We start from the raw sequence: 11,270 nt of genomic DNA, 5'->3' as shown, positions 1-11,270 counted from the left end.
CATCACAGATTCACATAAACTGCAACGGCGGCAGTGTCTCTGTTGATGAACGTGGGATCTAGCAGATCTTTTGGCCCAAACTAATGGGTGCAGCTGAGGAAGGTTTACGCCAAAGAAACTGCAATCCATGACCACATTTCATAAGCGCATGAAAAATCGTCTCATTGCTATGCCCGCATAACGGACAATGTGACTCCTCGCTAACATGTCTTCATAATAACTCGACCTCCACAGCGAGAAAACCTTTGAGCACCCTCCACCAGAAGACCTTGATCTTAGGTCAAACATGAATTTACCACAAAGCTTTCGAAATGGTTTCCCTTAACTAGTGATTTTGTTTAAATTTTTTTACGCAATGTGATTTCGTTTTATGTCTCTAAATTGCTCCTAAAAAAAAGTTTAGACTTCTAGACCAAGCCCAGCCCAGCACACATTCCAGTCAGTCACACTACACCAACACAAAGCAAAACGGCCGAGGCCGTCACACTGTCGCGCCCCTACCCGCTCCGCCACCACTCTACCTGCTCCGATCTGACGCCGCCGCCGCCTCGGCACCGGCCGCAGCACGCGGCGTCGCCCCCCATCCCGCCCGCCAAATCCGCGGCAGCGCGCGCGGCGCCGCCGCAGCCATGCCCAGCTCGCCCAAGGTGTTCTCCTCCTCGGCCGCCGCAGCCTCCCGCCGCTCCTCGCTCCGCCGCCTCCTCTCCTCGCCGGCCGTCTCCGCGGCCTGCCTCCTCTTCGGCCTCGCCGGGTTCCTCGCCGCCGCGGTCTCCCTCTCCCGGGCGCCCGCCGAGGCCCCGCGGGGCCGCTGCCCGGACTCCTCGCACCCGCTCTCCGTCTCCGTCGCCTGGGACCGGCGCCCCGGGGATGCCGCGGGCGGCGCCACCGACCTCCCGGCGGGCCTCGCCACCGGATCGCGCGGCAGGCACAAGGTCATGGCCTTCGTCGGGATCTTCACCGGGTTCGGCTCCGTCGGCCGCCGCCGCGCGCTCAGGCGGACGTGGCTCCCCTCCGATCGGCAGGGTCTCCTTCGGTTAGTTGTCGCTGGTACCACAGCTTCCTGGTTCATGTTCGCTTGTGTTGCTCGAGATCTAGCTTTAGTGCTGAACTGTTGATCTGGTTCGGTTGCCTAACATTCCGTTTGTCCATTTCTGTGATCTAGATTTTGACTGCGGCGTATTCAAATCATCCTGTGGCTATTATAATTCTCAGTCAGTAACATAAGTCATTGCTGGTCACTTGAATTTTAAGATCGATAGCTAGCTCATTCATTCATTCATATGGAAAGTTCACCCTGTCGATCATATGGATATTGGATTCATTTGTTTCTATGTTTGCTCCTTGAGTTTGATTGTGAGTTATCTGCTGTGGCATCAGACTTGCTAATTCTTAGGCATTGGTGGTTCTCTTAGACATAACTCCTGCGAGTTTGCGATATACTCATGATTTTAGCGGAATCAATCTAGAAGAACGTATTGATCCTTTTGAATTGCTGCACTCTTCTCACTACTACTGATAAATAGTGATTAATTAGTTTCTTTCCTGAGTTCGAAGAATGATGCATGAAGTTGGACAATCTATTGTTCTGTACAGGGAATTTGTACATTTGCTTCTAGAGTTCTAGTGGTAAACGTGCCCAAGTTCTGTTGCTTGATGATTGTCACAACTATTTTTTATTTTGGTTTCTATCCAGTGATGATGTCGCTTAAGTGCTCTTGCAATTCTCATCATGTCCACTTTAATGCAGGTTGGAGGAAGCTACTGGTCTGGCATTCAGATTCGTGATCGGCAAAAGCAATGACAAGTCTAAGATGGCAGCTCTTGAAAGAGAGGTTGAAGAATATGATGATTTTGTGCTTTTAGATCTCGAGGAGGAGTATAGCAGGCTTCCATACAAAACGTAAACAGTATAGCTAGTATCATATCATTATGTTATCTCTTCATATGGGAACTGATTTGATCTTATGTTTTAGGTTAGCATTCTTTAAGGCTGCCTATGCGTTGTTCGATTCTGATTTCTATGTTAAAGCTGATGATGACATTTACTTGAGACCAGGTGAGCAAGAAACTGACAACATCCAAGATATATGCTCTTAGTGGCTTTGACCAACATACACAATTTTCTTTTTGTAAGGTTGGCACTTTCATCATCAATTTCTAACCTGCAGATAGACTCTCCTTGCTCTTGGCCAAGGAACGTACACATACACAAACATACATTGGATGCATGAAGAAGGGACCTGTTTTTACTGATCCCAAATTGAAATGGTTAGTTTCTTCTTTTCATTTTTTACCTAACACTTTTCCTTGTGAAGGATGTCTAACTCTAAGAAGCAATACATGCTGTTACATGCTAAATATATGGAAAGTACTCCCTCCGTTCGGAAATACTTGTTGGAGGAATGGATGTCTCTAGATGTATTTTAATTCTAGATACGTCCATTTTTATCCATTTCTCCGACAAGTATTTCCGGACGGAGGGAGTAGCTAATATTGCAAAACCTGAACCAAAAGTGATTTTTTTTCTACGGCATAACAGTAGTGCATCAAAACTGTAGTCTTATGGTCTCACAAGTATTTGTGTTAAGATTCGTAATAGTTATCTGAAACCAAAATGGTTGGCATTGTCTGGTGGGCAAGGAGTGATGCCGTCAGTGATCCTTGTTTCACCTATCATAGGAGATATGGAAGCAGTGGAGCTCACATGGATTGGTCTAGTGGGCAACATTTGCCATAAGGGCCTATTTTTTTCCCATGTTCAGCGCTGATAACTGTTTTGGATTGGATCTAGTACTTTCATATCATAGGATATAAAGAAGTAGTGGGGCTCACTTGGATTGGTCTAGTAGGCAATATTTGCTGTAAGGGCCTAAATTTGTTTTTCTATGTTTAGCGCTGACTGTTTTGGATTGGGTCTAGTACTTTCATATCTGCATTTTTTTCATAGTTAAGTTCTGAGCTTCCTGAGATATGTTTCTTTTAGAGCCAACAATTGTGCTCGAGTATTGGAAGGGAATGCAATGGTTAGCATGGAATGAGGTACTGGACTGTTTAGAATAGGTTAATGCTTCTGGATACAAAATCTGTTCAGAGTTGGTTTGGCTTAGAGAATTTTCATGTTCTCTACCTTTATTTTGTCAAGTTCTGCTCCCTCTGATCCAATGTACTCGTCTCTTCTGTATCTTTTCTGGTTAAATATATCTAACTTTGATTGCTTATATATTTTTAAATGTCTGGATCAACTATAAGATAATGTTCCAGTGTAAGTAAGTTAGTAGTAAAAAAATTAGAAATGGCAATTTGTAAAAATAAATAAATAATGCAACTGAATGGCAATGCTTCTTCAAGTTTTAGCTTCAGCTGTAGGAGGCCTAAGTAATTTCGGAAAATAAAGCTTAATAACAATCTGTGAGTACAAACCTTATTGCCTAATCAGTTGTAGGAGGTCTAAGTGATGTTGGGAAAGTTTGATAATGATCTCCTCTCGATCATTTTAGGAATATTAAGCAGCTTGTTGTTCTCAGTGAATAGGGTATGTACTACTAGCATGGACATGTATGTAATGGCCGGGAGAAAGTTGGTTATGTGTGGATAATTGGATATATTATTATGCTGACTAGGAGTTCTATCGTTCACGATAGTGAATTTTGTGCAAGTATGGTCAAAAGGTGAATGCATAGTGCAAAGATAACTTTCTGCCGCTCATATCTGTAGTTAAGGAGTGAAACTATAGCTTATTTGATGACTTGATGTAAGCTCAACCGATATTAGCTAGCTACATGCTGTGATATGAGTAAATTGCCAAAACATGGGTGAAACATTTGTTGGAGCCAATTGATATTTGTGTTAGTTAGGTATCACTTGATATGATCCTATCTCTGAACTTCTATTTGGTGAGTAATTTGCCAAAACATGGTTGAATCATTTGGTGAAACGTGGGTGACCTTGCAATTTGATATGATCCTATCTCTGAACTTTATTTGTATCACTTGGATCAACACTTTTGTAACTCAATCTGTTATTTCACTGAATATTAACGGTTCTATCAGTTAGAATTTGAACCTTGCAATTTATTTGTGATACCTGAAGTAAAACAGTTTTCTCTACTGCTAACACACGTTTGAAAAGTGGTAGTAGTACTAAAGTAGCTTAAGGCCATATGTGTTTGGTATCACTGATATATCAAACACAATACGACATACCAGTACTTGGTGAACCCCTTTGCTCAGGGTTTAGAATAATGAAGCAAACGTCGATGCAGTTTTTGAAAATTATGTACTTGGTGAATCCCTTTGCTCATGGTTTAGAATAAGAACAAATGTGATGCAAAATGTGTAGTTATGGTTCTGCCTAAATTTACAACAGTTGGATTATATCTGGACAAAAGGACCGGCTGCATGGGATCCAAAAACATTCCCGCAGGATTAAAATATTGCTCTGACAATGTGACCATAGGGGTAGTGAGTCAGGATAAAAGGCCGAAAGCGCAAAGCTGCTGGTTAACAATTTGTAGTCGAGTTCATCCGTTCTTCTTGTATTCAGCCTTATGGTTTGTATGTTCCTGGATTTGTTACTGTTTGAACCTGCCTGTGTAGATGTGTTTCCATTTAATAACTGGATCCGGTGGGGGTGGGGGGGGGGGGGGGGCTGTCTAAGAAAAACAGTGCGAACTTAGAGAAAAATTGTGTGGTTAACTGGTTAAGAACCTGAGAAATGCAACTGCAAGTTTAGGGGTACATAAAACATACGGTGTACAAGTTGAGGGAACAAGAGCGCAATTCATACCATATGTTTTTTTGTATTTGCGAACGCTCACCTGGGCAATTATACTGTGTAGCACTTGTCGCTGCCTGCTTATTGTTTTGATTGTTCTCTTTTGATGAACGCAGGTATGAGCCACAGTCCTTCCTACTTGGATCAGAATACTTCCTTCATGCATATGGGCCTATTTATGCTTTATCAGCTGATGTGGTGGCAAGCTTAGTTGCTCTGAGAAACAACAGGTAAGTATTCTAAAACTCGCCAAACTGTACCAGTAAATATTATTTTTTGGGTCTTAGCATGCCAACTAGTACCAAGATTTTTTTTAACTTGGTACCACAGAAAGATGTATACCTAAAAAGTGCCCTGGGGCCACATGTTAGTGACACATGAATGGCACTTCACAACTTGAATTATCTTTCCGATGGTGTGGTGCAATTCGCCCCTAGCACCAACTACCAAGTAGTCATGCTAATATATAGTCATGAAGTGCCAGCAAAATGCCCTACTGCTTGGCAACGGGCTTAAAACATTTTTTCACTCCCCTGGTGTCCGTTTGAAATTGACTGCTTGGCAACGAGCTTAAAACATTTTTTCAGTCCCTAGTGTCAGTTTGAAATTGAAAACAAGTCTTGACAGGGAACATTCCTCCTACAGGCTGGAATATTTTGAGATATGTTAGTTATGGCCAGATTCCCTCATGCTGAAAGCATATGCCAAAGCGTGAAAGTTATACCAGAGATGGATAGGGAGTGTGGTCATGTCTCTTTCATGTATTAGTAAGTGATGTGGCTAGGTGAACTTCCTTTTCCTGTGTCTGGTCTAGTTAGAGCCACAGGAAAGAGTCGCAATTGTTATGTTGAGGTTAATAATCCTTAAGCCTATAGTAGGTTATAGTCGAATCAAGGAAATTGACAGTTTCTAACTCGGAAACTTTACAAAATATTGTGAACCGGATTCTCACATAGGAACAGCATCAAATTTGCATAATTGTCAAACCACAAACTGGACCATATATCTGTTTGTCTAACATATTCTTACCTATATTTGTCCAGTTTCCGGATGTTCAACAACGAGGATGTTACTATTGGATCCTGGATGCTTGCTATGAACGTCAACCACGAGAACACCCATGCTCTCTGCGAACCTGAGTGCACAGCATCCTCAATTGCTGTCTGGGACATTCCAAAATGCTCAGGTCATTTCCTTAACTAGTCCAGTCTATCTTCAGCCGACTTTACCAGAGCAGAAGCGCTTGATGAAATATGGATCTGTCAGTCACATTTTATCTGCCCCAGGGCTATTGACTTTATTACTAGAACACGCATTCATAAATGCTAACGGGTTTCTATCTGCACTCATCCAGGGCTATGCCACCCGGAGGTAAAGATGCTGGAGCTTCACCAGCGGAAAGAGTGCACGGGTGGTCCAACGGAGGCCGCTGAAACCGATGACGAGTGAAGCTTCGTCAGGACACAGGGAGCCCTGCATGCATGGACATTGGACCAGGCGGCATGCCATGATGACACAAACGGTCGGTTGACCCAATAGATTCTTGGAGTGCCTACACATCTGATTCGATTCGATCCCATCACCAGGTAGTACAATCATTGCCGTTTTGCAAGCACACTGACGGGGAACCCTACAGCTGCGTGCGATTCAGGCGCCACAGCAAGCGCAGCTGCAGCACATTCTTGCCTGCTTTTTAACCACAAAATTGTAGTATTACTGTTACCATCGGAGGCGTCGTCGTGACAAGAGTTTTGTTGTATAGAAGAAGGGGAATGCCGTGGTACAGTACAAATTAAGTAAGCAGCGCACCGTGCATTTTGCTTTCCGCGGAGATGGTGCAAATCAGCTCATTCTTAAAAGATATGGACTGCTCGATTGGATCTTTTCGCTGAGATGCCATCCTCGAGTTCCCGACACCGGTATGCTGTCCATCGCCGTGTCGCCAACTAGAGAGGTAGAGATGTTGGTGGTAGCATTGAATGGGAATGATCCTCCTACTCGCAAGGATGATGATGGGTCTTGCAGTAGAGTAGCTGTCTTTGGGCCTGGCAAGTCCACGGACTCCAGCTGGGAAGAAAAGCTCAGTCCGCTTTCGCTCGCGTCGTCAGCCACTTGCGAAAGGCATTGAATTCCTCCCTTGTATTCAAGCTGATTCGACGTGGGTAGCTGAGATTCGGCCGTCAAAGCGACCGGCCACATCAGCAGTCGCTGTCCGAATGGGCTGCTTATCCCGCCCGCCTAACGAACGAATCTAGCAAGTTTCATCTGTCCATCTCTCTTAGATCATCCAAAAGGATTTTCACCGTGACTACTACCACTACGTTTCACGGAGATGAAACAGCACTGTCGATCAATCATCGAGCTGTTGTTCTTCACTGTTAGCAGCCTCTCCTGGCCGCTTTCGCTGCCCCCGGTTTGTCCGTCGTCGTCACGGGCAATGCCCCGACGACGAGCGACCACAGTGGCTAGTTCTACCAGACTAGTCTGTACTCTGTAGTCCCGTCCCGGACAGGATGAGCATCGGAGGCGAGATTTGTGCAGTGTCTTTACCGAAAAGCTCCGACCACACATGACCCCGTGCGCCAGGCGAAAAGATCCAAGCCCCTCGCTGCCACGCCAGAAAGTTCCTTCCTTCCATTATTATATCGTGTTTATTTCTTTCGTTTTCACTCAACTGTACCACTTCTTTTTCCCATGGAATGGAACAAAACAATTATCAGATTATTACAGGTTCACAGCAACAGATGCACTACTATTCCACGACAGTTGCCGTCATTCTTTCCCCTTCCTTCATCACCACACACGCACCCAGATCAGACCGGGAACCCGGCCTTAGCCAGTCCCCACAAACGTTTCCTTATAATTAACCCGACCGAACAAATAATAATAATAATAATAATAATATAATCGATTGATTGATTAATGATGGATCCATGGACGACGATGCATAAGCTGATTGATCGACCAGTGGGAGTGACTGGCTAGTGGGTGATGCCTGGGTGGCAGAAGGCGCCGTTGAGCCAGCCGTCGGTGATCTGCTTGTAGGCGGCCTCGGTGAGGTGGATGCCGTCCCAGCTGAGGTGGGACGCCGGGCTGGCGCAGGCGGAGGCGCCGGACATGCCGCACCGCGCGCTGTTGGCGTAGTTGTACTTGCCTCCCCCCGACCCGCAGCACGCCTCAAACACCGAGCTGAACCCTGCATCCACATCCACATCCACACACGAGCAAGATCAGATCATATCACCCCACAGTGTTACGTTAGTTGGTTCATCGTTTTGGTTTCTTGCTCCGCATCCAGCATCCATCCGTGACGTCCTGTGTAGTACGAAGATTCCGAGGGATAGTTTGCCGATCGGCAACGTGCTGGAGCAGTGGCGTATGTCCCGGCGTTAGCCACCCACCGGCGGGGCGGCATGCATGTGTTCGGTTGGGGAAACAGAGCACCGGCTGTCTGCTTCTGCAAGTAGCGCCGGTTAGGAGGAGCAGCGCCCACCAAACCCCATTATTTTCCCCGTGACGGGATGTCGTTACTCGCTCCGGATCCCCGTACGGGACGCCCGTCACGAGCGCGAGCGCGCCCGTGTCGGCCCGCCACCTCGTTTTCTATTCACCGGCGATCGACCGCGTGCAGGACAGGACTGGACTGGACAGTGGACACGCCCGCGTTCCCACGGCCGGCGCCGGCGCGAGCCAGAGCGGGGCAACGGCAGGAAATCCCTACGGACAGGCATGTGGTGACCACGCTACCGGCCAGCAGTGCAGGACTAGTGGTGCACCAGTGCAGCACTGCAAAACTCACTGCTCGATAGTGCACGAGCCTTTAAACGCCGAATAATCCTACATTAATCACGGCACCATGCTTGCCCCGTGCTGCACTGCTAGTACTGCCACTGCCGCACTGCCAGGACAGAGCAGGACGGGCGCGTCCAAAAACGAGAACGCTCTGCGCCGACGGAGGACGGGGTCCAGCGCAGTCACGGCGAGTTTGAATTCTAGCCCGCAACGGTGCTGCTAGTCGACTAGACGCCAAACTCCAGCCCGTGCGTCCGTAAGGAGTAGTACGTGTGCATGAAATCATGTACGTATGAAGGTATGCGCGTACCGTATTTGCTGGGGCTCCGGACCATGTCGTAGACCCCGGCGTAGAAGTCGGCGTACATGATGCGCGCCGACTTGTACTTGGCCTGGAGGGCGGACACCTTGGCCTGCAGCAGGCTGTTGTGGTACGTGGAGAGGTCGTTGAACTTCTTGAGGCAGCCGAGGGCGTCGTAGTCGGCGGCGCTGGAGGTGCCGTAGATGGTGAGGTAGATGGGGAAGCAGCCGATGGGGAGCACCCCCGGCACCACCACGTCCACGGCCCCCATCGCGACCAGCTTCTCCACGCCGGCGCCGATGGTGTCCACGATCTGCGGCGCGTACGTGCTCGCCTGGTCCGTGTTGTAGTTGCCGAACAGCATCGCGTTGTAGTCGTTCCCCCCGAACTCCCCGAAGATGAAGAGCGAGTTCGCCAGGTAGCTCTTGCAGCCTGCAGCAAACATGGTTAGGGTCCATGGAATCAATTCGCCAGGCCCCATGAAAAGCAGTAAAGCTCCTATCAATGGCGGCAGCGGCATGGCAGTGGCAGTGGCGACAGCTGGATGGAGCAGGAAATCATGCTGCTGCTCGTGCATTAAGGGAGGAGCAGAGCATGCAGACATGGTGGGCTGGGCTTTGAAGGAAGTGAAGAAAGAAAAGAAAAGCGTGATGGGAGGGGAGGACTCACTGCTGCCGCAGACGGAGGAGGTGATGGTCTGGAACCACTGGAGCTGGAAGCTGATGGGCCCGTTGTTCCAGATCTTGTCGGAGAGGCCGAGGGAGCGGAAGAAGGGGGCGTCCATGGCGGTGGCGCCGGTGATGGCCATGTTGGCGCCCTTTTTGAAGTCGGCGGAGGTGGACTTGGAGGGGGGCAGGAAGGGGAGGCCGTACTTGGTGCTGAGGAAGTCGACGATGACGCGGCCGTCGGAGCAGCGGCAGGTGGGGCTCCCGAAGTAGGTCTCCCCGTAGGGCGGCTGCGTGAAGGTGATCGCCGAGGGCCGCCCGTTGGTGCACAGGTTCCCCGTGTCCGTGATCGAGTCGCCGAAGCTGTACACCGCATTGTACTTCTGCGCCGCCGCCTGCAAGGCCAGCGACGACAGCAGCACAAGCAGCAGCGGCAGCCTCGTCGCCGTCGGCGACGACGACGTCCTCGCCATCGTCACACGCGCAGCCGTGTACGCGAGAGAAGAAGCAGGAGGAGGAGGAGGAGGAGGAGGGATCGAAGGTGGTGTGTGCTCGCTGCGACGCTGCCTCTGCGCGCGGAGATGAGCCGGCGGGCGGGGCAGAGAGCAGAGCGCTTTGAATGGATGGAACGGGCGGCGAGGGGCAGCGCTTTTTATAGGCCCGTGGCCGTGGCAGAGGCTGGGCCATGGTCGACGCGCATATACAGGTAGATAGGCCAGGCGTGTGGAGGAGTGCATGCAGCAAGTTGCAGGGGATTCGCTTTACGTGCCGCCGGTCCGGTACATGGCAATGGCAATGGCAATGGCAATCAACGCTGCTGTTGGACTTGTGTCGCCGGACGCCAGTCAGTCTAGTGTGAGTGAGGGAGTTTCTTGTTTTTCTTTTTTGGAAAGGTAGGAGTTTTTTGTTTTTGTTTTTGTTTTTTTAACACAGTATAATTGAAGTCGCTCACGTACACAAGTATCCACTCATCCTTATGGAAACACACACACAAACTCTATTCATATGAACACCTCCAAGAGACTGAGCCGGCATAGCATATTGAGATTGACGAAGTACACCAGAGGCAACTCGTAGTTGAGGTGAACATCTCCTCCCACCGAACAAAATCAACCGAAAATGTGAGCACCATTCAACCGAAAATGGCCCCAATTTAGGCCACTCCAAAACGTGGCCGCCAACGGACGTCCGTTTTGTTGGTTTGTGTTGGCAAAATGGACACTCGTGTCCATTTGCGATCGTCCGCCCGTCAGCACGTCCAACCAGCCGCCACATTTTAAAAGATTTGTCTGGCTGGGACTTAAATTTAAACAAAAAGGGCATTGCAAAATAATTAAAATGATATATATTACAGTAAACTTAAAAAGTCCACAAAAGTCATGGCCGCCGTTGTCGTGGCCGTCTTCAATTGCCGCGTCCTCTTCATCGTCGTCCATGGTGAGGTCGACGTAGGCGGTGGCTGCCAAAGGTGGGCTAGCGCGCCCTCCGATGGTTGCCAAGCTGGGGCGGGGCGGCGCCTGTGACTGCCAATGCAGGGTGGGGTGGGGCTGGTGACCACGGCTGGGCTGGCGGGGCTGGTGACCATGAGCCCGGCGACACTGCGAGCAGTGAGGGCGGGCTGCATGGCACCGTGGTTGTCCACAACCACCGCTGCCCCACCAAGGCCGGGTTCCACGCCGGGCGGTAGGCTCCTCGACCACCTCCTCCTTCACCTCGAGCTTGGGGATGTAGATGTCCCC

The 11,270-nt window shown here is 49.1% G+C and overlaps 2 protein-coding genes across 2 annotated transcripts; one reads left to right on the top strand and one right to left on the bottom strand.

The window, feature by feature from the left end:
- Positions 1 to 432: 432 nt before the first annotated feature.
- LOC123167115 (probable beta-1,3-galactosyltransferase 14) lies at positions 433 to 6,598 on the top strand. Its single transcript, XM_044584948.1, has 7 exons — positions 433 to 1,033; positions 1,748 to 1,900; positions 1,974 to 2,056; positions 2,169 to 2,268; positions 4,890 to 5,003; positions 5,817 to 5,959; positions 6,128 to 6,598. The coding sequence occupies exons 1-7, from the start codon at positions 630 to 632 to the stop codon at positions 6,220 to 6,222; spliced, it is 1,092 nt and encodes a 363-aa protein (XP_044440883.1). The 5' UTR covers positions 433 to 629; the 3' UTR covers positions 6,223 to 6,598.
- Positions 6,599 to 7,405: 807 nt separating this feature from the next.
- Positions 7,406 to 10,161, bottom strand: LOC123167114 (GDSL esterase/lipase At5g45910). Its single transcript, XM_044584947.1, has 3 exons — positions 9,536 to 10,161; positions 8,876 to 9,298; positions 7,406 to 7,969 (listed from the first exon to the last, which is right to left on the bottom strand). The coding sequence occupies exons 1-3, from the start codon at positions 10,002 to 10,004 to the stop codon at positions 7,755 to 7,757; spliced, it is 1,107 nt and encodes a 368-aa protein (XP_044440882.1). The 5' UTR covers positions 10,005 to 10,161; the 3' UTR covers positions 7,406 to 7,754.
- Between the last annotated feature and the right edge of the window lie 1,109 nt (positions 10,162 to 11,270).

This window comes from Triticum aestivum, chromosome 7D (genome assembly GCF_018294505.1).
Source record: "Triticum aestivum cultivar Chinese Spring chromosome 7D, IWGSC CS RefSeq v2.1, whole genome shotgun sequence".
In the NCBI taxonomy this organism is placed as follows: domain Eukaryota; kingdom Viridiplantae; phylum Streptophyta; class Magnoliopsida; order Poales; family Poaceae; genus Triticum; species Triticum aestivum.
Note: the sequence above shows the minus strand (reverse complement) of the source record. Positions and strands in the feature narration are given on the sequence as shown.